Source organism: Astatotilapia calliptera, chromosome 10 (genome assembly GCF_900246225.1).
Source record: "Astatotilapia calliptera chromosome 10, fAstCal1.2, whole genome shotgun sequence".
Taxonomy (NCBI): Eukaryota; Metazoa; Chordata; class Actinopteri; order Cichliformes; family Cichlidae; genus Astatotilapia; species Astatotilapia calliptera.
Window position 1 is genome coordinate 32,487,986 of NC_039311.1, and position 27,412 is coordinate 32,515,397.

Below are 27,412 nucleotides of genomic sequence, written 5' to 3' on the forward strand. Positions count from 1 at the left end.
CATGCACTGCATTGGAGCATCAAACTACTCTGTCACACCCTCTGCCATGTGATTGGTCAGAAGATGTCATCAAAATACTTCAATTCCAACAGCATAAACGTGGTCCAGAAGTCCAGTCCAGGGACTCCAGTTAGCTAGCAGACAGCTATCAGCTACAGCCGCTTGTGTCGCCACTTACCTGTCAATACCAGAGGCCACGCCCCTAATAATGCAGACTTTAAATTTTAGAGCAATGTAAACATTTGTGTGAGTCTCTGCTGCCTCTGCTGGACTTTGGAGGAACTGCACCTTTTGTGTTATTTTTTTTTTTAGGTTTTTAGTCCTGAAGAGAAGAAATCCCCCCCCCCCCCCCCCCCCACACACACACACACACACACACTAACACACATGGCTTTTTTCACAGACTGTCTTAACACAGAAGGAGGGTTCAAACTCTACCACTCTCCTCGCTCCTGTTGTCTCCTCCTATTCTCAGTGAGTTGGAGGTGTGTTGGCAGCTTGAGTGGAACAGAAAGTCGGAGCTGCAGCAAAGTGAGAGCAGCAGAGAGACGAGCTACACAGTGAGTCTGAGTGTTTTTCTCTGTGGGAGGTTTCAGGCTTTTAGTGGGACAGCTGGGACTTTTCACTAAAGCTGTGAGTACGCGAGTGTGTGTGTGTGTGTGTGTGTGTGTGTGTGTGTGTGTGTGTGTGTGTGTGTGCGTGTGTGTGCGCGTGTGTGTGCGTGTGTGTGTGTGTGTGCGTGTGTGTGCGTGTGTGTGTGTGTGTGTGTGTGTGTGCGTGTGTGTGCGTGTGTGCGTGTGTGCGTGTGTGTGCGTGTGTGTGTGCGTGTGTGCGCGTGTGTGTGTGTGTGCGTGTGTGCGTGTGTGTGTGTGTGTGTGTGTGTGTGTGTGTGTGTGTGTGTGTGTGTGTGTGTGAGACAGCTCAGCCGTCACGTTGCAGGAGTGTAACTTGACTCTTTGTGCTGTTAGTTGGAATATAGAAATTCGAGCTTGGAGCTGGATTTTTAAGCTGTTTGGTGTGTGACACGGCCTTTACAGTCATGGCGATCACAAGGAGCTAAACATGGTCAGAGACCAGCGTAATGAGCTCCGCAGCCAGGCTCAGTCAGAGGTTTCACAGAGTTCCAATAGCACTAATATTATATTAACAGAAATCATAAAATGTGTTTAAATATTAATTTAAATCTTGATTATAAAGTTAACAATGATGTCATGACCTGCATGGCATTAGTTATTCCCAGGTTTAGTTTGCTCGTTCTTCAGGGACGTGGTGACGATGTGAGGAGCCTGTACACAGAGCCATGAGTGGGCCTGATTGTGTGATAAGCTATCAGTATCCTGGTTACTCATTATCCCATGCTGCTTGTTTCCAAACACTGTGCTTGCTGTCAAACATTTAATCTACTGAAAAAAAGAACTTGTCTTTGACCCGACTTGTAGGACATCTGCTGGAAATCGTTTCCTGACACCTTCAAGGATTTTTCTTCTTTCAGTAGTCCAACAAAAACCAACCAATCCCATTTTAGCAGGCTTTGGTTGGAGAGGCACCGGGTAAACCATCAGCAATCTTCAGATCGAGCATGTTCACGAACAGTGATGAGGAAAACTGGCAACATGGAAGACCTGAAAAACTGGCCAAAGGAAAATGTTTCCTTCATTACAAACATTCAGATTATTCCAACCATCAGGAATCTCACCTCACTCCGTGAAGTCTGTGTGGAGGCAGAGGGTGGAGGTGGTGGTCATCGGTTTTATCTTCAAACATGAAGGTCGTCTGTTTGTGGCTCTGACAGATAAAATCTGTCACAGAATCGGTTGACGTCTAAGATAAGAAGCTACTTCCTGTCTTCTCCACCTCCTTCTACCACAATTTCTCTGTTTCCTGTTGTTGTTGTCTTTGTATTTCAGCCTGATTATGGAAATACGTCACACGGCACAAATCAAATCAAACACATTCTTGTGAATTTTGTTCACATTCAGTTCTGTTTTAGGGGAAAAAAACTCTTTCAAAGAAAAAAAAAGCTTTGACCTTCTTGGTAAACATCAACATTTGTCTTCTGGTCCTTTGCCCTTCGCAATAAAAGCCTCCAACCAGACTCCTCTTCGCCATGATGGCTGTGCCAACATCAGTCAGTCCACCGTACTGGTCCAGGATGAAGTGATGACTTCTTCACAGACATTCATGGTGCCCAGAGGGTGAATGCTAATGTGCCGTCAACTGGTGAATGCAGTTCCTCTGCTTGAAGCGTCCTACGAAACACTGACAGTTTAAGAGCTAGTTGGACAGAAGCCAATGGGAAAACAGCCTTTTCAGGTCATTTTTAATAAAAAATGAAGTTAATTTTGCAAATTCATATTTGTCAACATGAAGAAATATCCAAAGTATGCACTCTGGCTACTAACTGAGCCAATAAGCATTCAGTGCTGATGATAGTGAAAACACTCCGACCAAAGCTTTTATCATTCTTCTTTAAAAATGCTGCAGAAGGTTCAAACAGCGCAAACACATCCAGAGGTCCAGTGCAGGTGAAGCTAGCAGCTACAGCAACCTGTGTCACCATCCACCTGTCCGTCGCAGAGGTGCTGACCTGGCTGCTCTGTGACGCCGTGTCAAATCACCCTCAGAACGATCAACGTTTTACTCAGCAGCTCTATATCCAAACACTCACACGCCCTGTGTGTGTATGTGAGGACCAAAATCTGCATTCTGCTATACTTGTGAGAACCAACAGTCACTTATGAGGACACACAACCCAGTCCTCACAAATTTGAAGCCTTTAAATGCCTTCAAATTTGTGGTTTTAGTGTCAGGGTTACAATTAGGTTATGATTAGGTTTAGGGTCAGGGGCTAGGGAAAGCATTAGGTCAATGAAGGTCCTCACTAAGATAGCTGAACAGGGTTGTGTGTGTGTGTGTGTGTGTGTGTAGGTGTGTTTTTGTGTGTGTGTGCACTCAGTACTTCTAGAAGGTAGTGTTTGCTCAGCATGAGTGTGTCGGGCTGTTTGTGCTGGACTTTCTGCTGAATAAAAGCGATGAATGGCAGGTTCACCCATGTTTGTGGTTCACAGGGTCACTCTTCAGTCTCTGTGTGAGTCAACAGCCTCAACATGACCTCTGACCCCAGAAGCCTACGAGTTCCTGCTCGATCCAGGAGTCTCTTCAACAGCATCAAGGTTTGTCTGCAGCGCCACAGCAAAGATAGGATGGAAGGAAAGAAGGAAGGGACTGAGGGAGAAAGGAAGGGAATACAACAAAGGAAAGAAAGAAAAGATGAGTTGAAGGAAATTTGTAACATTTATTGTTTATTTCAAACTTAGAGCTGAAAAAGTGGGAGTGGTGCTCGGGCCTGTCCGGGCTCGTATGAGGCCTGCTGGGTAAAAATGGTGGACTGTAAACAGTTAAAGGCCGATGTTGTGTCAGACAGATGTTCCAGTGGTTAAGGCTTGTCTCTAACAGCTCGTCCCACAAAGATCTGATTTCAGTGTTTAACCCTGGAGAACCCATGGGGTCAAATTTGACCTGGTTTCTCCAGGGTTAAAGTGATGAAGAAGAACGCTCAGCTGCGTTCGTTAGTCTGCTCTCCCAGAGTGTCTGGAAAAACAAATGAAACACAATGACTTGATCACAGGATCACATGGCGCTGTAGCAATGCCTGTGACAGTAAAATCAGAAGTGGGCAAGGTCAGAGGTCAGATCCCTTCAGGCAGCGGAGAGATTTAAAAGCTGGCCTCAGACGCTCGCCTGTCTAAACACTGGAACCTGTGGGACTGAAACTTCACATCCTGAGCTTCATCCTGGAATTGTTCTCCAGTCACATGATCCCAGGACGAGCTCAGGGCAAAGAAAAATACTGTTTCTTGTCTGTACCTTTCACGTTGTGCTGAAATTGAGCCAGAAACAGACTGTTCAGTATGCACGATGGATGTAACCACCCTCAGGTTACTTCCGCACTGTGGGTGGAGCTACAAGTTACCACCTATAGATTCTCAAATGCTAATGTTAGCAGGTGTGGAAACTAGTGTGAAGTAAAGCCAAATAAAATGTCAGAATTTAAGTCGGCAAAGTTGGACTTCGGAGGTTTTAACACAGCCTGTCAGTCTGTTTGCCAGTTTGTTGCCTCGTGTGGATGTAAGGGGAACTGCAGCTTGTTTTAAAATGCGTTTTCTGACTTTCTGTCTTCTTCTTCTTCTGTTTGCAGTTCTTTGTGTTTTGCCACAGTTTGCTGCAGCTGGCCCAGCTTTTGGTGTCGGGCTACATGAAGAGCTCCATCTCCACCATCGAGAGGCGCTATGGCCTATCCAGCCAGAAGTCTGGGCTCCTGGCCTCCTTCAATGAGGTCAGTTCAGCTAGGACTCTGAACTCCTGCTTAATGAATTCATGGCTCTTCAGAAAGTCACAAGTTTGTTTTTGGTTTGAGAATACAGTCCAGTATACGATACAAGATGGCGATAAATGAATGATAATCGGAACGAGGTCTAAGCTTTATGTTTGAGATGTTTTAGTTGTCCTTTTGATGAAAACAAACAAAAACCTCAATATGAACCTGAAGGTGACAGGATTGGAAATCTTTGATGTTAGTCTTACATTACGGATGTTGTGTGTCTGAGTACAGGTGGGAAACACCATCCTCATCATCTTTGTGAGCTTCTTTGGGAGTCGAGTCCATCGGCCACGGTACATCGGCGCTGGAGCTCTGCTCGCTTGCCTGGCCTCTCTGCTGATGGGGGTAACGCACTTCATGAGTGAACCGTACCACTACACGAAGAGCATCATCGGTGAGAACACACACACACAAACACACGCACACAAACACACGCACACATCGAACCTCCTGAGTTTTTTGAATGTTCTTTATTTTGTGGAGTAAGTTATCAACTGTCCCTGGTTTACATACTTCCTGGTTAACTGGAGCTCAGCCTTCTCTGACGCTCTGTTACCACAGTAACCTTACAGCAGTTATATTATTGGTCAGATTAAGGGACGTTAATTAGCTGATGTGCCAGTAAATTAGAAATAGATTGAGTTCAGACTGAATCTTCTCCCTTTCAATTTTATTTGCAGAGAACGAAATCTGTGTGTTGAATTCAGACAATCTTAAAAGTGTCCCTGTTTTCCAAACAGCCTCCAATGAAAAAAGTGCCAACCTCTGCCAATCAGAAAGCTCAGTCACCACCTCATCCTACAATCAGACCTGCCTGAAACAGGAGACCCCTGCCCAGCAGGGGATCTACCCCATGCTGCTCCTGGGTCAGCTGCTGTTGGGCGTCGGAGCTGTCCCCATCCAGCCCTTTGGCATCTCCTACATCGACGACTACGCAAGCAAAAGGAATTCCCCGCTCTACCTCGGTAGGAAGCAGAGAATGATATTTTAACTCGCAATTTGGTCCCGATGTCACGTTCTGGGAGATTAAGTAGTTTAGAGGTTCAATACACCTGAGATGAAGACGTCAAGAAGTCTCTTGAGGGGGTTTCCTCAAAGTGAAGTCCCAAGTCCATCAGTGTCTCAGTGCACTGCATTTAACCAACTGTTGCTGATTAGTTTGAAGATTCTTTATTTGTCACATACATACTTATACAAGTACAACATGCAGTGAAATGTATCCTGACACACTCCCCGACTGTGCAAAAGGGGAGAGAAGAACATTATACACATTGAGTACTGCATTTTATGAATGTTTCTCACGTTTTGAGCCTCTGAGCACAGAAAATAACATTTTCTATGACTTAACATCTGTACCAGGTATTTTCCACTAAGGAGTATCCTCCATCTATGAGCTTATACTTTCTGAAGTGTTCAAAAACTTTTTACTTTCAAAGAATTCATAGCTGACAAACTTGAAACTGTTGTTGAAGTACGGATGACTGCAATCTAAGACACAGCTCATATACCAACACTGGTCATAACTGATTGCTGAAATTTGATCTCACAGAAGATCTTGATTGGCTGGTCTGGATGAACACTCTGATAAACGTAATTCCCGCTGAACTGCCAACTGTGATGCAGATCAGGAGGAAAATATTTAAACTCTCTAATTGGCTGGAGTGTTGAGTCTTTGATCCAAAGAAAAAGGGTCCAAACGCACTTCCAGCTTCAAACCATTGTTGGGTTGAATGTTTGAGGCGGAGACAGGACACGAAAAGAATCAGAAGACTTTCCCCAATCGCTGAAACAGATTTCTGGTCTCTGTGGTGGACTTTTTTTTTGAAGAAAGAAAATGAACAATAGGGAAGTTTCCTCTAATTCAAAGACAAAGCCAGAATGACCCAAAGAGACACAACAGTTATTGCTCTTCAGCATGACTGCATTTCTTTTACCACCCACTGTTATATCATAGCTGTGTAACAAATACCTTTGTTCCTCATAACTATCAGGCAAACATTGGCAAGAGTTGTATTTAACAGACTGAAAGCAGATCACTTGAGGCCATGAAAGATTTTCTGCTCAGGTCAACTCACATTACAGAACTTTAACTGGGCGTTATAAAAATATGAGAAGGCGATAACAGCAGAGACCGAGGTCATCAAAGTCCAAGAAGCTCACCTGACCTGTTACAGAACAGTCACTGTGACAACAGACGTGATTGTAGTGCTGCATTGTAGTTACATTAGCCTGCGGCGTCTCTGCTTATACAACAAACCTGTTTTAATTAGGATCCTGGGACCTGCAGGCAGGAAGTCTTTAATAATGATGTGAAATTTCTTCACTATAGCTCCATTGTTGTCCTAATTTCAGCACAAATGCTGCCCTTGCTGCATATTTTGTAGACACGGTGTGATTTCTTCTCCTTTTGCTTTTGTTTTCTGTCACGCTGGTGTAAGGAAAGCTGGGCATGCTCAGATGTTAAAACCTTTTCTTTAAATGTGAGATTGCTTCATAAACAAATTTGCTGTTTTATCTCATTTTCAAGTTTGTTGAGGCCTCTGAGTGTAAGAAGAACTGCAGGACAGCGACACAGCAGCCACATGCAGCTCTTTGTAACACCTCACAGACCTCGCCGCTGCTTCTTGTTCCATATGTATAATGTTTACTGTTGTAACCTCATAATGAATCTGTCTATGTGATGGTGAGGAGGTAGGAAATGTTTGGTTAGCAGAATCTTTTTTGTGTTTGACGGAGGCGCCTGAAAAAAGCAGGTAAAGTATTCCAAAGTGATGTTTGAGGTGAAAGGTCAGGGTCAACCCGTTGGCCAGCAGGCGTCTCTTTCATCTTCTCAGGGGGTTTTTTATCGTGTCTTCCAGGCATCCTCCTTGCTATGACCTCAATTGGCCCGGCCTTCGGATTCATCACTGGGGCCCTCATGCTACGCTTCTATGTTGACTTTGACAAGGTACCCAAAGGTGAGGAGTCACACTGTCCTAATGCTATACAGCTGTTTAAAGAAAGTTTATCTTACTCATTTTTAAAAGGAAAGGAGGACTTCCTGCATGTGAGCACTCAACATGGTGTTAATAAAAACAGTGTAAAGCTGACTAATGTGGGTCATTTCCTCTAAAATCTTCTACAAAAGATAAAAACCCATAAAATAAATCATATTTAAATGATGCAGTTTGGCAAACAGTGGCTGAGGTCTTCACTGGTGGTGTGAAGTTCTTTAAGACAGCCATGTTCTCGTGACCATCAGGCCGCAGACAGGTTTTGTAACAGATACACACCCTAATGACCTGTTTTTGTGTATTTGCTAACTGGAAACACTGCAGCAGCGCTCAGTCCTCGGGCTGTTTATGCCGTGCCAACATTTCTACAAAAGGGTGGCGGTTTAAAAACAAGTGTTCTAGTTTATCCTGTTTTACTCATGAGAAAGCAATGCTGAAACAAAGAATGATATTTAAAGATTAATATTTGGGTTCAGCACACCGGGAGATTGTCAGTGTTTGCACACTTTATGCAGTTACTGCTGTGGAGATACTGAACCCGACTCTGCTGGAGGCATTGGTCTCTTGGAACAATACATTGTTATGTTTTTAACTTATATAACGAAGCATCGTCATTACTGTCGATATTTGGTGCAAATAATAGAAATGAACTGAACTCAAACCTCTGACATCCAACAAATGATCAAGCTGTGAAGCCTTTCGTGAATGAGCATTTCTCATGTTTTGGCGGATTTCCTGCTGCCTCTTCTTTCTTCACACTCAGCCAGACGTAATTGGAGGTGTAAGCTGGTATTTTGTAGCTGAAGTAGTAGATTATTTGCTGTTGAAAGTTTCAGGCTTAGGGCAGATATCCAGATTAGAAATATGTTCAGACAAGGATCTGAGGTGTTTTCAGTGAAACTATTATATTTATTTCATTAAATACTCCACAGTCAGCTCTTTGAACTAGTCATACTAATTATCAGTCACCGGCCCCACTCCTGCTAACCAATTGTGTTTTACTTGCATCTGTTTGAAAGAGTGTAAACACGAAACATTATTTTATTTTATCTGCTAGAATATGCAGAAAATAGTTTTAAACGTTAAAAACATTTCTTCAAGTCAAAGATTGTTATATATGATTTAATTTTTGCTTGATGCATAAAGTTAAAAGATTAAAACTCATAAAACAAGTTTTAAAAACAAACATTTTCATTTGATTCAATGTTATATGATGGATTATGCAGAAACAATAAAATTGGGCTGGAAGGTCTATCGCTTTAATACATATTCAGGGTTCACATATCCTAACCCTAACCCATGTTTTTAAAAAGTAACTAAGTAACAAAGCAACTAATTACTTTTGAAAACTAGTAATGAGAAAAGAAACAGGATTACTTTATGTTTGTGACATTGCATTTCTAAGCTTCTTGCTTTAATGTGTGACCCTAACCTTAAGTGGCTAGCTGGTAATGTGCTGGATGCTAACAGGCTAACTCCCACCATTTCTGGGATCAATAGTTCTGCTACATCTGCTCATATTTCAGGTTTCGTTTCTGATCTAAGTTGAGTGAGAGTTTCGTGACATTCAATCAGGCATTGCAGTCGTTTGACGTCTGCATGATTAATGATGTTACAGTCTCTTTACAGACTTGTTGAAACAATAACTTGCTTGTTTCAACATTCCCAGTGGAATGCGTACATGGGCCAACAGATTGTGAAAGTGAATGTGCCGTCACACAACATGTTTAACAATTTGCATGTTTAGAAAAAATGTAAAATGTTGCATCAATTCTGTGTTTGTAAGTAAAAACATACAGAGGAGAATGTGTGCGAGTGTGTATATCTTATTTTATTTTGTGGGGACCAGGGACAGGATGGGACGTGGAAAATTGAGGGCGCTTTTCTTTTGCTTCATGAATGTATGTTTGAGGTTTAATTTGTGGTGCTAAGGTTGGAGAGTTATGTTTAAGTTTAATTTCCTTGAAAAAAAATAAAACAGCACACACGCAAGTTGAAGCTGTCACCTCGTAACCTGTATTAGGGATCTGTATTCCCTGTATTAGGGATTGACACACTTAAAGTTGTCACTGGTGGTGGTTGGTGGGCTAGTAAATGAAAAGCTTTTTTTGATGTGGTTTGATTTGTAACACAGTTGGCATGTAGGTTTATTGGCTTACACTGAGCCTTCAGGCAACTTAGCGCTGAGTAAGCACTAAATATGTTCAGAGGAGAATTTAAGGACAAATATGTTCAATGAAACAATATTTAAAAAAAACATTTACTGCACACACTACAAATTGTCCCTGTTTTTCTATAAAGTTTTGTCAATAAAACACCAAAATCAACAATTATAGATTTTAACCAGCAGTCATGTGCTTCATTAGCAATAAGTATTTTTATCAGCTTAAAAGCTCAACTTTAAATGCGTTTAGGCAGTTTTGATGATACATTCCTCCTTTTTCTTTCACTCATTTAGGATCACACGAGATGTAATAAATAGATATGAAATTAAGGAACCAACAGATTTTTCTGATAACTAAAGTATTTTAACTTTTAATGTTTATCCATCCTTTCTTCTTTAGTTTTACAAAGAGTCAGCTACGCTGTGAAATATCTGGGAAGGTTTTCCAATAATAACAGCTGGATTGACAGTGAGGACAGTAATTGGACAATAGATTAAAATTTGTAAAGCATTGTTTTTGTTTTGGAAACAAAAACATTTGTCTTTGTTTTTCTACAATTAATGGATTTTATTTTGGAATTCTTCTCTTGGTTGCTGTTGCATAAGAGCTGTCACACTCACCTTATTTGAAACCTTCACCACTGGAACCAGTGCTAATGTCAGATAATAGATAAAAGCAGAGCAGTCTTAACATGACAATAACTGCACACTGAGCAGTGTAATGAGGTTAATATAGTAAACAGGTAAAGCAGGTTAAGGTGTCCATTGCAAGATTTTTGGAATGTTGTTGTTGTCAGAGCAGGACCAAGAGAGTTACTCATTCCTGATCTTCAGTAATTACAGCCTTGCAAAGTTCCCACGGAGTTTTTCAATGATCAGGTTCCACTGGGATTAGCCTTCATTGTTTGGCGATTCAAACATGAATGTCACTAAAATCTGCAGAGGTTCTTCATCGTCATGGGTGCAGCCACAAACAGATAGGTAGAACCCTTTTCATTGGTGTGCCTCGATAAGCAAAGCCATAACTGGTTTAATAAATCAAGGAAAACAAGTGAACATTTTTAGATGGGCAGTGACGTTTGTTTCAGATTGGCAGCATGTCATTGGTGTACAGTTAAATTAGTGGAAAGTTGTGTTTACAGACTACAGGTTGTGTCTTGATATCTATAAATTTTAGGATGTAGACACAATTACAGCATCCATTTTTTTTCTTTAGTGTGCATTTTGAAACCTCCAATTATACATTTGGCTGATGTTATGTTGGCTGCTGGTTTATATTTGGATAAAAAGTTTATTTCTAGGACTGCTAAGTTCTTCTTGCACCTGCAGACTGCACAAATGCACAGATCCCCTCTAGTAACAAAGAAAAAAAATACTAAGTTCTAAAACTGGTGCTGAGACTTCTGGGATGGTCTGTTAGTACACTTAAATGCAGAGCAGCCATATTATAGCTCAGATAATTAAAAATGCTCCAAAAGGGTCCAAAAGCACAAACATGAGCCAGAGGTTGACGTGAAGGAATCCAATTAGCTGAGGTGAAGCTGACCAGGCAGCTAGCATCTAAATTTTCATCAGATTTTGCTTAGAACGTTCACACAGTACTGAATGTCAAGTTACACACGGTGAAAACACTAGAACCAGGGACCTGTAGGTTCTTGCAAGATCGAGTTATGGGAAGCTCACTTTTACCAAGCAAAAGAAAGTCGTTTGTGTTTCATCCAGAACAACCTCTGACAGGGAAGAAGATTTCAGCTTGTACTGTAAAAGCATTCAGTTTTAGTTCTTTGTTAGGAATGACTCCATGACCAACCCTAACTATAAATAACAGCAATGGCTGTCCAAACATGGAACTCCACCAGCGTAGGCTTCATCTGACTTCTGTTTTTTGTGTAAATGACACATCTTTCAAACAAAGGAGGTATGATGACTTGTTGTTATACCATAAAGCGCGTACAGTAGGTTTTTCCCTTAACTGGCTCAGTAAGTCATTTGGGGGGCAGTTGTTTCACCATTTAGGTCCAAGTATGCGTTTAAATTATCGACTGTATATTACAAATGTGAAGGACAAGTTATAAGTCAAACTTGCAGACGTATTTCTATCAGAAGATTCATGAATTTAAGCAAATTCAGTCTTTGTATATTATTACTTTAGGCAGAACTACTGGAGTCAAAAGATTACTTCCACCTGGTTGTATTTCACAACAGAGCAGGCATCACTGAGAACTAATATCACATGATTACTTTGGAGGTATAAAGGGGGAGCTGCAGTGGAGGTGGGTTGCAAATTGGTTTGGAGTTTAAAGGTTAAAGCAGCGTAAATATTACACCCTATATAAGAATTTTTGGATATGTACTTGGATGAATGATAGGCTTATGGGCTGGCAGTGAATTAACCCTATGTTACATGTATTGATAATTTATTGGCTGATATAAGGCAATAAACAGCTGCAAATAAAATGAAAAAAAAAAGAGTCGTAGTCTTCGCATGTGGCAACACAGTGGTGCAGTGGTTAGTTCTGTTGCCTAACAGCAAGTTTGACTCACCATCTGGCCTCTCTGTGTTAAGTTTGCGTGGGTTCTCTCCGGGTACTCCTGCTTCCTCCCACAGTCCAAAGACATGCATGTAGTGGGGTTAGGTTAATTGATTATTCTAAATTGCCCATAGGCATGAATGTTAGTGCGAATGGTTATCTGTCTCTCTGTGTTAGCCCTGCGACAGACTGGCGACCTGTCCAGGCTTTACCTCGCCTCTTGGCCCCCCTGACCCTGATAAGTGGAAGACAATGGATGGATGGATTCTTTGCATGGATTTCATGATTTGTGTTCTCTTCTGTTTCCAGAGGAGATTGAGTTGGACACTAAAGACCTGCGCTGGGTGGGAGCATGGTGGCTTGGCTTCCTGGTAGCCTCGTGCCTCCTCTTTCTCACTGCACTACCTTACCTCTTCTTCCCCAGAAACATGCCCAAAGAGGTGAGTCAGTCCTATCTAATACAGAAGAGTTGTTGTTGGTGTAATTGAACTTACATGTAGAGAAAATGTTCATGGGCATAGTCAGCATCCGTTATGGGCCTTAATATCCCAGATCACGTTATTTGTAACATTTAATCCAGCACCACTCAAGGGCTAATGCTTGAAGCACATCAGATGCATTGACTTTGTTTTTCTTTACACACCTATAATTGCCTCGCCCTAGCTTAGTGATTAATCCAGACAGATCCAAGATATGCGCATGTGTAGCAGGTGTAACTGAAGATAATTACAGGGGGCTCACAGTGACTCATGTTCTCTGACAGGTTGATGAACTCTATTCTAGGGAAGAAAAACAGTTGAGTAGAGCGTAAATAGCAAAACTGTAAAACTTGTACATTTGTTCCACCAACAAAATAGATATCAATCTGATTAATCATTAATACACCTGACAGGTCTTTCATAGAACTTTTCTGCTGGAGAGTGGCTTTTCAAGTGAACATTTTATTAAATATTTCATAATGTTTTATCTGTAGTTAATATCGGATTGCATTTATACAGAGCTTTTCTAGGCACCCAAAGCGCTTTACAATTCTACTATTCATTCACACACTAGTGCAAGCAAACCACAGTTGTAGCCACAGCTGCCCTGTGACTGACAGAAGCGAGGCTGTCATATCGCACCATCGGCCCCTCTGGCCAACACCAGTAGGCGGTAGATGGAGTGTCTTGCCCAAGGACAAAACGACCAGGACAGAGAGAGCTGGGGGATCAAACCGGCTGGTTACAGATGAGCTTCCCAACCCTCTGAACCACGGTCGCCCCAGTTGTCTGTGGCTTTCCATCTTTCGCCAGCTATACACCAGTAGCTAATCTTTCTATTGGTACTTAAATGCATTGTTCTTTATCTTCTATTTTGGTTATTTTGCCAGCTCCTCTCTATATACTTGAATTTTTTTGAATTATGTTTCATGATGAGTGGTATTCAGCTTCTAGGTGTGGCAAAGCTATGTTTGGCAGCCTGACATGTGGTACCAGGTCCCAGATTTAAATAGCCAGACTGGCTTCCGGCCCTCACCTCGAGTCATGACTGAAAGACCAATGTAGTGAATAAAACCAACCAAAATAGGTTCCTTTCTCAGGTGGGCTGGGCTTAGCTTCAAAGCTTGGTGAGGAGTTCGAAGATGGTAAATGGCCTGTATTTATATAGCGCTTTACTAGTCCCTAAGGACCCCAAAGCGCTTTACACAACCAGTCATCCACCCATTCACACACACATTCACACACTGGTGATGGCAGCTACATTGTAGCCACAGCCACCCTGGGGCGCACTGACAGAGGCGAGGCTGCCGGACACTGGCGCCACCGGGCCCTCTGACCACCACCAGTAGGAAACGGGTGAAGTGTCTTGCCCAAGGACACAACGACCGAGAGCCCCAAGCCGGGGCTCAAACCGGCAACCTTCCGATTACAAGGCGAACTCCCAACTCTTGAGCCACGATCGGCCGAACATTTGGAATCACTGCTTAGCTGTGACTGACTTTTAACAAGAAGACAATGAATGGATCTTTAAAGACCTTTTATAATTGCTTTTTTTCCAGTGGGAAAGTTGTAAAACTTTTATTTTACGATAGTTTATCAGACCACCCGAGAGCTGCTATTGTTATCTAAATGATGAATATGAATTTTAGTTTAAATAATCTGCACAGATGTGGGATGAAGTTTTCTACACAGGGATAGAGGAGGAGATCTGTCTTCTCTCCTCACAGCAAACACAAGCACCACTGAAGGAAGGAGTGAAGGTTGATAATCAAAACTAGGAAATGAAATGGCTTGTAGCCAATATATCACAGTACTTTTCATCAATTCAAGAAGCCCTTTGTGGTTTCTTCGCTCAAACATCTTAATGGCAGCAGCCAAAATCAAGTGATTATCTTAATTATCTCGATGCGATAATGATCAACTGAAGCCGACCTGCAATCCAAAGAGGTTTTAATGGTCGTCATTATAGGGAGTAAGTATGTATGTGTGTGTGTGTGTGTGTGTGGGGGGGGGGGGGGGGGGGGGTGTACTTTGTTTGTTTGTCAGAAACTGCATGAGGTAAATGAGTCGTTTAGTTAAAAATATCTGTAATTGCAATGCAGCAAAATACAGCTGTCACTAACTAAAGAAAGCAAAAAGCTCACAATGCTGTTATTATGTTTTATGATAGAGAAACTTTCTGCTTCTAAACCACAGGAACACAAAATGACAGGATAAGATGAGGCTTTGTTGGTGAAGCTGAACTTATTTCACTTCAACCAGTGCAAACGTGAAACTGCTTTTGTGTGTTTTGGCTCAGTCCCAACACAAAAGAGAAAGTTCAGCTTCTGCACATGTTTTATCAATTAAATGAGACAAACTATCCAATTGCCCAACAGAGTTTCTTGGAATAAGACTCCCTGAGCATGCTGCCAAACATCAGTGCTCGACCAAATGTTTGCCTGAAAGCCTCCCAGTCACATTTTTTAGCCTGTTTTCATTCCATCAGGTCAGAGGTATTTGCTGAGATCTACCATCTGAAATGTTAGCTCTAACCGTTCAGGGTTGGACTCATTAAAAGTGAGTTTCTGAGCGGACAAAAATAGAGCCATGTCATTTGAAATCTGGCTACGTTGATGTGAATGGATTTCAAACCGTAAGTTATCTAATGTTGGATGGTTTCTTTTGTTTTGCTTTGTTTTTGTTGATGGGGAAAAGGACTTTTTTCCATTTGGCAGTTTAGACTCAGAGGGGATCTGTGGTTTATCCGAAGCTAAATGACTGGTCTTTTGAAATTTGAGCAATTTAGTTAGAGTGAACTCATTTCACAAATAAGGTAAAGAGGGGAAAATGCAGTCAACAAGAAATCATGTGAATTTCATAAGAAACAGAAACAAAATCAAGCCTTGAAGATTGATCCAACCAGGTTTTGCTGATGACTGACGAACTCTGTCTGTATGAAGCTGGTGAAAAAAATGATTGATTCATTGTTATTGCTATACACAGTGCTAATGCTGTACTCTCAGAGCTGTGAGAAAAAAGGAAAAAAGGAAAGCAGACTAGTCAGCAGAGATGGGCAGCAACGCGTTACTTGTAACTAATTAGATTACCGTTACTTTCCCGTAGGAACGCTGCGTTACTGCGTTACTAAAACCGTGATTTTTTGCGAGAATGTCTCACGACAGTGACGTAAGCGAGTGCGCCGTTAGTGACAACAGCTGTCTGCAGATCAACAATGGATCACATATCGATTGTAGGAGAGAGTATGAGCGTGCAGTGTTTAAAGCGTGGAAGTACTGACCTTACTTTGAGTTTGATTCCATAAAAAGTGACAAAAAAATTAGTGTCCGCTGTGCGTGGGAAGAAAACTTCTTTTTACAGCGAAAAAACCCCTAAACTTCCGAGCAAGCACCGAGTGCGCAACGACGTGATGGGAAACTCACAGAGAAACTGCCGTATCCTTCCACTGACCGCTGCACACCTGCACCAGGGTAAACCTCCGCCTACCGCAGTCCTGCTTTACAGGTGAAAATAGAGCAACAGGACCGCTGAGTCTTTGACTTTATTCATGTGTGTGTTATTTATTATTATTAGGGTTAGGGTTATTTATTCTGTGTTTTACTTGCATCTATTTGAAAGACAAAAAAAAAAAAATTATTTTATGTGCTGGAATGTGCAGAAAATAGGTTTAAATGTTAAACTCATTTATTCAACTCAGAGAATGTTGCATATAATTAAATGTTTGCTTGATGCATAAAGTTAAAAGATTAAAACTAATAAAACAAGTTAAAAAAAGAGACTTTTCCATTTGATTACATTTTGTATGACGGATTATGTAGAAAAAGTAGAATTGGGCTGAAAGATCTATCACTTTATCACCTCTTCAGGTTGTAAATCGTGTTTTTAAAAAGTAACTAAGTAACTAAGTAACTAAGTAATTAATTACTTTTGAAAATAAGTAATCAGTAAAGTAACGGGATTACTTTTTTGTGGAAGTAATCAGTAATTAGTTACTGATTACTTTTTTCAAGTAACTTGACCAACACTGCTAGTCAGTCTGGGAAAAGAAGGGATCTGGACATTTCCAGTCCAGGATGTTTTGGTAGAAAGATAAATGATGAATTAAAAATAACTTTTTGGGCTAAATTCTGAGATTTTAATTATTTCAATTATTGAATTAAAAAAATTTTCTTAGCTGTTGAAAGTTGATCTACTGACAAACTGCCTGTCTGTAGAAAGGCAAAGGCAGTTGGACTGATAGGTCAGGAGTTCATCCAACTGCAGGAAAATCAAACAGATCAAGCTGGTTTGAGATGACCTGGACTGTCCAAGAATGCAGAACAAAGCAAAATATCTAACAAATTGAAACAAAATCTGTATGTTTTATATATAGAGACATTAAATTTCAGTCCATTAGAAAAATACACCCAACAGTACCGTACATTTCCTGCTGCTCATGCTACCTAAACCTTACATAGAAGTAGTCAGGCAAGAGACTCTTCTGAGATAGCAAATCAGATCACTCTAAAACTGAAGATGTAATAACTGTGTTAATGTCAGCAGGGTGTTTAATGAAAACTTCAAGTTGATGCCTTGGAAGTTTTCCACTGTTAGACTTGCATCACATAATATTTAAAAAGACCTCCTGGACCTTCCTTAGAACAGTTGCATAAGTAGCCACTAAAGACGAACTAACAAAGTCCACATGCTGCAGGAATGAGGGTAATATCCACAAACTAACAGCTGGTAACCAATCTGTCAAACCTAAGATACAGATTACTGTCTATAGATTAAAGCAGGGATCTGTCCATCAGATCCAAGGTAAGAACCATAAACCAGCCAGAACAGACCAATCAGAATAGTTTTGACTATACAGCAGGAAACTTTTCTATCTTCACAGCTGCTTTAAGTAAATTTTCATTTTTAGACGTCACACTGCGCACTGCTGCATCCTAATCTTGTCCCCACATAAGAAAGCATTTTTTAATCTTTAAAGGGTTAAATGATGAAACTTATTTCAGTTTTGTGATGGAGTCTTTCTCACATATTTCATTGTTTAATTATGTTATTGTTAATGACACGTAACTCTCTGTAGCACAACTCTGACTAGATTTTAAACTGAAAGTATTTTCGTGCTTAAATAAAACCTTTGCACTTAGTGGACATCCGTGAGCTCTGTGAGATAAATCACTGTTGAGCAACAGTCTGGAACAGACTCGGTCATTTGTTTGAAAAGCTGCAGCAGTGAAAGGCTTTTGTGACGACTCCATGAACTGAACCAGGTTTCTCTGCTGAGTTTGGTGAAGAATTACTGACTAAACTGGCCAATAATTACTCACATGTATCACATGTATGTATATATGTATATATATACTGTATATATATTGTGTGTGTGTTATGGCCTACTATCTTCACCTCATTACTTAGCTGGAGGGAGCTGGAAGCTCAGCCCTGACCCAGATATTTTGGACAGTATCCAGTTTGGATCCTTCCCGCCCACACAAAGACATTTGTGAAGTTGAGAAGAGTATTTAAGCTTTCCGATTTTATCCAAACAAGGTTCTTGGTGAATAAAACATTTTGTAGCAAATTTGTGTGGCAAAAAGACTCGCAACAGTTTTTCTTTCTTACCTGTGCAGCATGTGCTTCACAGACTGCACAGCTGCACTTTCACTTCTTGTTTTTGAACAGTGTGCTATGCTCAGCACTGTGCAGGAATAAACACATGCAATGATAATACTGCTGCTAATCTGACAACTTGAACATTAACACACCCATGAGTCATTGTGCTCTCTGACACAAAACCGTCTGCAGTCTAACAGACTGGAGGGGAACAACTAACTACTAAATCACACTGGTCCAGGTTTAGGGTCCGTCACATTGTAAAATGACCACCACAGGGTCAATAAATAGTATCAGTCACAGCTGGTTAGGCAGTAATGGTACATTTTCAAAGTACACATCACCCTACTGTTGCTCCACTATCCAGTCCTGGCCTGTGGTTACAGTGGGAATGTAGATTTATCTCAAGGTTCAAACGCCTTCTTTATCTGCCACAGGGTAAAATAGTCTCCATTCCAAAAACCGTTCTTCAAATAATCTTGGCATTTGTCAAGATTTTAGATTAAATAATTCATGCCTGCGAGTAACTCGCATTTCCCAGGAACCAGCCAGGAAACATTTATCCAAAGCCTCAGACAGATTCATGAATGTAAACTTCCATTTACTGGTTTCACATCTCACAGTGGAAAAACAAGGCTGCCATGTGATATTCTTTCCATATTTGTGCAGGAAGATCCAGAAGACATTGACCCCGAACCAGAAAGTAAGGAGCAGCAGCAGCAGACAGACACACGACAGGAACCTACCCTCATTCAGTTCCTCAAAAGTAAGAGTCCTTTTTCCACTTCTGTTTCCTGTCCAGCTGAGGTGACTGAAGGGTGTCAACCAATTTAAAAGAGGTCAACAGCAGCAAGGGCTACTTCATCCAGCTGCATCATCCAGCATTTTATGCTCTTTAGTCTATGTACCTATTAGTCTAAATGCTATTTTTTGTCCATTAGAAACTTAGTAATGCATATTAATCCTCAGTCATACTGTACACCTCCCTCAGGTTTTCCTAAAATCGCTCTGCGAACGCTGCGAAATCCCATCTACCTGCTGGTGGTTCTGGCTCTGGTGAACTTGTCAGCTCTGCTGTCCGGCCTCGCCACCTTTATGGCCAAGTTCATTGAGAAACAGTTCAGCCAGAGTGCCTCTTTCTCCACCATGATGATAGGTGAGAGGACCTGAATAGTGCCATGAAAGTCGTTACAGCGGAATCAAGCTGTGGACATAAAAATGAAGCTTCTGTTTTCTGAATTATTGATTTCTCGCAGGAGGAGTCGGGATCCCAATGGCGGTACTGGGGACCGTCCTGGGTGGAGCTCTGATGCGACGGTTCAATCTTTCAGTCAATGGCGCCAGCAAATTGTGCACAATAGCCATCCTTCTCTGCATTCTGACTGCCCTACCAATGCTGTTCCTCGGCTGTCCCACACAGAACATTGCTGGGGTCTCTAACAACAGGTACTTGTCCCGTTACCATGTAAATCCATGATTTATATTTTTTATTGTATATTCAGAACAAATTCACCTTAACAGGGGACTAAGTGTACCATAGATGGCAAACAAATGTTCTCACTTGTTTATTATAATATCACAAACTCGTGAAAACTCGAACTAATAAAACAAAATTACTGATTAAATAAAACAACTAAGTTGCCCAAAAACTCTTAATACACCAAAGAAACACATGACAAGCAACAAGGGGGGTAAAGGGTGAGAGACAGCCAGTGTAGACAGCACATCCGGGCCTGCAGCCTGTGCGCTGGTCTCCTTGATCCACCGTCAGCATTGGAAGGGAATAAGCGTCGAAGGCGTTTGGAAAGGGAGGGGGGATGAGTGAGTGCATATCAGTGTATATGTATGTGTGTGTGTGTGTGTGTGTGCGTGTCCAGAGTTCAGCTGAGACAGTGTCCTTCGTCCTGCCAGGCTAAGTAAACAGTCTTCCAGCCAACCCAGGTGGCCTTGCATAGAATGGGGGGAGCAGTCTAAACACAGTCGTTATCAGGGTGTTTTTGTTCGGCTCCAGCCTTGAGACCGCAGCTGGCGCCGAGAGGGTCTCCGCATGAAGTGATGGTGGTTTTTACTTTAGTGCGAACAACTCATATGAATTTCAAAGCAGTTCTAACAGTCCAACACTGGTCTCTCAATCTCCCGTTGGAGAGCCGCGAGCTTCGCCATGATGTTATCAAACTTACGCTCCGTGATGTTGTCATTCTTTTTGCTCAAAGAGCAGGTTCTGAGAACTCACGACCGCAGTGCACTCCCCCAAGATGTGATCGAATTTGCGCTCAAAGGTGTTGTTCGAGCGAGCCCCTCCAGATGTAATCCAGTTTTTCACTCAGTGGTCTTGTTCTGAGTGTTCACGGCAGCCGTAAGCCTCTCCAAGATCTTCTCCGTGCTGACTCAATGAGCCCATTTTGAGAAACTCACGCCTCATCCCATCGTTTCAATCCCAGCGGGCAGCCTTGTGGGGGGTTTGAACAGCCGGTTCCGCTTCCTTAATTCTTCGATAAGTCAGGGCCAAGCCAGCTCCGATCAGCCAGAACCCTGTTATCATGGTTCCGAATAGGTAGATATCTTCAGCACTCAGGCTCACCCGAGCCCAGACTTCTCGTTGACAAGGGGTGTCAATTGCATTCAGGGACCAGTTGATCAAATCCATAATTCCTCTTTTAGGTTTTAGAGAGCAGACTGTGAGAGAGTGTTCCAGAGAAAAGTAAAAACACAAGACAAGACAAGGACATAAGAAGCTAAGCAGGGAAGATAAGGGAGAGGAGAAAAGTGCGACCGCCTTCGTCAAGAGCAGGAGCAGAAACCCCATACGCTTATTTATATAGTTTCAGGGAAAGGATACCACTGATCAACCATCGGTTAAATGGTTCATTTGACCACTGGTGGCAACCAATTTTACCTTTGGCACCAGTTTACTTCACTGCTGTAACTGCTACAGTGCAAAAGGCATGATTTACAGGTTCCTTTCTTTTGTTGGTGATGAGACCTTTGTGTAACTGATACTTAGTAAAGCCTTTGACATCTCATTTTGATAAAAATCCAGATGAACTTGATAAAATGATTCAGAATATATGTTAATAATACTTATTGTAGGCATCTACAGCTTCTTTATTCACCTTTAAAATGTTAATAAAAATGTGTGTTCGTATTTTCAGCTATGATTTGTTGCAGTGCAGTTCTAACTGTCACTGTTCTGAGGAGGCGTTTAACCCGGTCTGTGGTTCAGACGGCATGGAGTTCAGGTCTCCTTGCCATGCTGGCTGTCAATCTGTAGAAACAGACAACTTCAGCAAAGTCGTGGTAAGACTCAGTTAATCATCTTTCCAGAAATTTTTTCCTGTGAACCGATCTGTTATCTCACATTGTGACTAAGGCTCAGCTCTGTTTGCTATTCAAATTTAAATTCAAGTGGTGTGTAGTCACAAGGAACTGGCATGCTTTCTGTGGTGGTTTGCTGCCAGTTCCCATTTCATTTGTTTGTGCTCTTAGGAAATCAGTGACATCACATTCCTTGAGAATATGAGGCATTGAGACGTGGAGGCGGCAGAAACATTTCGTTTTCTCTATCAGTCTTAGATATACGCTGGCTTTATTTCAGACTCTTACACACACACCATCATCTTGTTGATATTTGTGTAGCCTGAACATTCTGTGGAAAAGGCCCTGAAAGAAAACAGACCACAATAAACTGCACTGAGAAGCAAATTTAGCTGCCAGTTTATCATTATTATTATTTCATTTGTATCCTTGAGTTTTAATAGCTTACAGCTGTTCCAAGGTGGTCTCACTATTACAGATGTTAAGCTTAAATTCAGTGTGTGCTGCCAGAAAGGATTAGGGGCTCACTCGGGGTGGTATCTTTAGGAGTGTCATGTGTTTGTGTCACTGCGATGGTATGAGTGTCCCACTTTTCATTTTACCAGTCTGTCTGTGGATTTACCTATGAAAGTGAAAGTAAAAATACTGGTTTTAAAGAATCTAAATTGGGACCTTGAGTAATTGGCCAGATGTGCAAGAAATTCTACATCCAGATGTTGCAGAACTCTCCCAAACCTCTCCCACTGTAGGAACATTTTTTTGTAGGTTTGACGGACCCTAATGGTCTAACAACCGTTGACTTCCCATGATTTTGTGAACTCAGTTATTCACTGACAGAATGAATCAATTTCTAATCCAAGCACCGTTTCTGACTTTATGATGAAACTGGCACCGGCAATAGACCGACTTCATTATTTAAGAATTACTTTGTACAAGAGAGGAAATAAAATGCAAACAGGTTTACTTAAAAAAAAAAGCTGTACAAATAACAGATCTATTTGCATGTGCGTTTCTGTAGAAATACACTGAGTGCCGGTGTGTCGGTGGTCTCAGCTTCGCCTTACCTCGGAGCTGTGGCAGTGGGTGTGAGCATCTCCTCCTACCCTTCGTGATTCTGCTGGGTCTCACTGCCTTCATCGCCGCCTTTTCCCAGACACCATCATGCATGATGATACTCAGGTATGGAAAAGATAATATAATGTCAAATAATGGGGAATGCTTAAGTCGGAGTCTTTTCATTAGCAACAGTTTTAAGTAATTTAAAGGAAGGACACCAAAACAAAAGTTTTATGAAAAAAAAAGAAAAACTTGTAAAGCTGCCTTTCATTTCCTACAGAGTCACATGACAAATTGTTGTTGTTTTAACACAATCTTTAGCCTTTAGACAAATATTTTCACATTCCAGTCAGGTACTACTTTCTTTTCTAAACATGTGAAGAATCTAGAGATTTCTCTGCAGATTGCCTACTCCATTAAATAACAGCTACTGGAAGCCTGTTTTTCGTTATCATGAATGTGATGTCTCTGCTGCAGGGAGGTACCTCCAGAGGATAAGTCTTTCGCAGTGGGAGTTCAGTACATGCTGTTCAGAGTCCTCGGTAAGTCATCACATACGTTCTCCAGTGACACGAGGTCTGTGTTTAAACTCAAAGACCTGCTGAAGGCATTTTCTTTGATGCTTATATGCTTAGATGCAGTTTCATACACTGGTTTCTGGCAATGTTAAGAATCAGTTTTACCATCTTATTTATTTTTTATTTTTTGGAGCCAGATATGATTATATTTGCACAAGACAGCAGTGCAAAGAAACATTCAGATAAAAATCCTCAAACTTCAGCCACCAAAACTAGTGCTGAGACCTACTGGACAAGCTCTTCGTACAATTACCACAGTGGCCATTTTACTGGTCAGATAAATTAAAAACGGCTCCAACAGCACAAACATGGTCACGGACTCCAGTTAGCCAAAGTGAAGCCAAGCAGACAGCTAACAGCTACAGCCACCTGTGTCACCATCCACCAGTCATAGAGGCTGCACTGTTTACTTTTTGACATAAATAAATCCAAATGAATGAATTATTTAAAAAATAATAATAATTTGGGGCCAAAATTATGATTTTAACTGAGTATTCATCTTGGTCTATTTACAGCATTCATGCCCGGTCCAGTGTTGTACGGCAGTGTCATCGACACCACCTGCATCTTATGGGGCAAGAAATGTGGCAAGCAGACGTCCTGTCAATACTACAACTTAGAGCGCTTCAGAAGCAGGTAAAAGGAACATTTAAAGATACTAACAAAATACAAAAAGTGGTCATTAAGTTTATTTGACTATTGAAATGAATGCAGCAATCATTCCTTCTCATAGTAGGAAAGATTAAATTGTCATTTATATAAATATTGTGATGCATTTTGTGAGACAGGCTGTAAATTCTTTTTAAAAGAGTAAAACAATTTCATAATCCTTATAAAAACAACAACTGAAATGAACACATTTTCTGCAGTTATAAAGGCTAAAAATTTCACTGCCAGCACAGAATCACACTTTTCTCATTCTCAGTAGAGATTTCTTGCTTTGTAAAGCGTTCTGTCATCTGATTGCATCCCGGACTAGCCCCCAACCATAAAAACAACCATAAAAAAACCATAACCACCTGTTTGTGTATTCAGGTTTCTAGGGCTGCAGGTGGTCTTTGTGTGTGGAGGGTTGCTCTGCTACCTGCTGACAATCGTCGTCCTGCGGAAAAGAGACAGGTATCAGGAAAGTGATTACCAGATGGTGAATCAGAAAATATCAGAGAATGGCAAAGAAAAAGAACTGATAACATGAAGTGGATTCTGAGAAAACACTTTTCACTGAGACTGCATAGGTAGCTTTTTTCTATGCTGGTTGAAAGGACACTGCCACTAAGCAGTGAATTACTCGGTGTGGTGGATGCTTCACTTATAACGGAGCAATGTGCTTGCATTATAAGGCAAAAATAATTTTTTTTATCACTGTTTTGTTTATACATCATGGCTAACATTTCAGAATGGTTTTCTTGTTTTTAGATAGAACTTCTTAATGTGACTGACAGTGTATACTTATGTAAAGTTTCACTTACGATGTTTAGTTTTTGGCCATTGAGCAGTATATCAGTCCCAAACTGCGTGCCAAAACTAATAACCTGAGTAACACGGGACTCTGTTTTTCAAGATTTTTTTTTATTTGTCTTTGATGAAGTCATAAACTACATAAAAAGGTCACCCTAACTACTGTGACGTCACCCCTGACATTTTGACTATCCAACTTTAGTGTTTTGGCCTCCCCCTTGTTGGGTTTTTGTAGCCAGATGTGAGGATGCACATAATATATGCAATCATATACTTAAGCACATCCATATATATAGGTAAATGATCAAAATATAATGTTTTCTTGCTATAGAAATTTAATTAAAGTAACACTTGCCTGGCATGAAAATAAGGAAAAAATATCACGTTATAGGGAGACACATGAGTTGCCATTGGCAACATGTAACAATATGTTTAGCACTACACTGTGGGACACCACTGTACCAAATTCCACTCCTTCTGCATGTATAATATTTCCTGTTTTGAGATGACTTATCTAATCAAACCCATAAATCTTTACCAATATGTCAAAGAACTGTTAGTTCCAAGCAGAAATTTTCCATGTTAGCATAAGGTCAGACAGGAAGCTCATAATTTGTAGTTTTAGATATAGCAAGACTGCAGTGCGGAATGAAGATCATCTGGATTTAGTCAGCGTCCTTTCACTAAGAGAAAGAGAATGTTCACGTTAATGTTCACATTAACGTGAACATCAGTTTCCAGTTTCTTCACACATGTCACTGCTTAACAAACACTTAGTGAGTAGCTGCAGAGTGTTTGCAAACAAGTCGGCACCTTTCATAGAAATTTCATACAACCCTTGCTACTGCAACGAACGTTTTACTACAGCACACCACACCTGTTTGTGAAAAATTTCACTGACTGCTAGCAAACTCCAGCAATGAATCACAGCCAAACGGTGGTTGCCAGGCAGTTGCCAAGCAGTCTTTAGGCCTGTGGGGCTGGGGTGAAGTAAGTTACTGACACCCTCAGGTGCTGCTTAAAAATACTCACATTGTAAAAGTAGACCTTTGCAGTATATGTGCACCTGCCTGATATACAAAAAATTGTCTCGCAAACACATGCTTTATTTAACCATTAAGAACACAGCCTTGGTTAAAATAGTGGCTTACAAAAAGCAAAGGCATAACAAGGAAAATTAAACATTAAAAGCACAGCAGACTTCCAAAGACATGTTATAGACCCACTGGTAAAATGGTGCCTCTGGTGGTGGAAGGCTTAGTTACATTTTTTAGATGCAATTATCAAAAGTACCTGTACCTGTAAACTCTCTAATAATGAGATCAGTGTACTCACAGTGATCCCTGTGACTCTAATGCTCAGGCTGTACACTGCTCCAAATACTCACTTTATTACAGTTTTTTCTACTCTTGGATCTGTGTGACATCGCCATTAGGCGATATCCCTAACATGGTCATCTCAGGCACTTAAGCTCCGCCTACCTGCTAGTCAAACTTTCTGTTTACAAGGAGCAGTTGAAGCTGTCTTAAAGGGGGAGGAGCTAAAAGAGCTCAGTAAGGTGGCTGCACGACAACCGAGTATGAGACAACGAAAGTTTATTTTGAACTGTGAATCGTGCACACAATTGGAATACAGTTGTTACCTCTGACAGATCAATGTGATTGTGGTCTTAAAGATAATACATCTGCAAAAGCATCACTATAGGAACAAGTTTCAGGTGTGAAAAATGTGGTCATTATATCATTTCCTGTACATCAGTTAAATTACATCCAGCACAGATTCCTTTAAATCTCATGTTCACTTTTACTTTCACATTTAAATGTGTCAAAAGAATTCTTATTTCAACATCACACTAATGAGGAAGCCAACAGCTTTCATCACTGAATATTTTTAGTGTACCATCATTTTCACTGGAAATGAAATAAAAGAGAAACATCCCTGTGTACAGTGAATGTATTTATGCTGTGATCTTGAAGAGAGAAAGCAGCTAGGCCAGCTTGTTTCAGACAGAGGGTGGACTGAGGGCTGAACCAGAGCCCAGGATGAGGTAAATAACAATTATTGCCAACTGTGAACCATGCAATGCTACTCTAGTGGAGCTCAAGAAAAAAAATATGGAGCTATATTGAGCAGAAAAGGTTTTCTATATGGGGGAACTACAACTTTACCAGAACACTGTGACAGGATTCTGGAGTCACGAAAAGACTTCAAAGAGATTAAAGAAGGGAAACTAAAAAAGAGAGAAGGATGGCAAACAAACAGAAAGTACAAAAAGGCACCACAACACTCTTTTTATATGAAAATGTGAATTCATGAACTTAATTCTTCCGGCACAAACAGATCCCGTGGACATTTTCCGAGTTTGGATGAATTTAATCCAGCGAGATGTCTTCAGTGTTTTGTCACTTTTTTATAAACTGTTTTCTACAAGTTTGATAAAATTATATTGTGCTGAATGTTTAAGTGTTTGTATGATAACCTTTCATACTCGAAACGCTGTTCTGTAAATATTTATATCCAATTGAACAGTGAATAAAGGACACCAGCTTTATAAAAAATATATGAAATATATAACATTTTAGAATAAAGTGGAGCAGTATCACTAAAGCACTAATCGAAATGTGATGGACAACATATCATAAAATATCATCAAAATTCATAATTTTTTTTGTATGTTTTTAAATAAAACTAATTGACACATTTAATGTTGAAGTGTGTTTATTGTGTTTATTTTTCCACATGTGATTTGTGCACATGTGTACATTGTTTACTGCTTTTTGTGTAAAAGATAAATTGGCAAATAAAAAGCAACTCGGTTTTTCTGAGCATTTACTTTTGATTTGTTTTTGTTTCTTC

The 27,412-nt window shown here is 40.8% G+C and overlaps 1 protein-coding gene across 2 annotated transcripts; it reads left to right on the forward strand.

Annotated features, from left to right (window-relative positions):
* Nucleotides 1-365: 365 nt before the first annotated feature.
* On the forward strand, nt 366-27,261 carry slco2b1 (solute carrier organic anion transporter family, member 2B1). 2 transcript variants are annotated; one of them, XM_026181264.1, is made up of 15 exons: nt 366-560; nt 3,069-3,173; nt 4,199-4,336; nt 4,613-4,775; nt 5,122-5,346; nt 7,240-7,338; nt 12,379-12,509; nt 18,819-18,915; nt 19,141-19,305; nt 19,406-19,595; nt 21,302-21,446; nt 22,483-22,643; nt 22,998-23,062; nt 23,614-23,734; nt 24,134-27,261. In XM_026181264.1, exons 2-15 carry the CDS (start codon nt 3,108-3,110, stop codon nt 24,291-24,293), a joined length of 1,926 nt encoding a protein of 641 aa, XP_026037049.1. In that variant the 5' UTR covers nt 366-560; nt 3,069-3,107; the 3' UTR covers nt 24,294-27,261. The 2 variants fall into 2 exon arrangements, with proteins under 2 accessions (XP_026037049.1, XP_026037050.1); XM_026181265.1 differs by lacking the exon at nt 366-560 and adding an exon at nt 567-633.
* The last annotated feature ends 151 nt before the right edge of the window (nt 27,262-27,412 follow it).

Bases quoted from the DNA above. Each gene is read 5' to 3' on its own strand.
- slco2b1 (XM_026181264.1), top strand. From the start codon at position 3,108: ATGACCTCTGACCCCAGAAGCCTACGAGTTCCTGCTCGATCCAGGAGT. The intron at 3,174-4,198 runs GTTTGTCTGCAG...TTCTGTTTGCAG, and splicing joins GTCTCTTCAACAGCATCAAG to TTCTTTGTGTTTTGCCACAG. The intron at 23,735-24,133 runs GTAAAAGGAACA...TTGTGTATTCAG, and splicing joins TTAGAGCGCTTCAGAAGCAG to GTTTCTAGGGCTGCAGGTGG.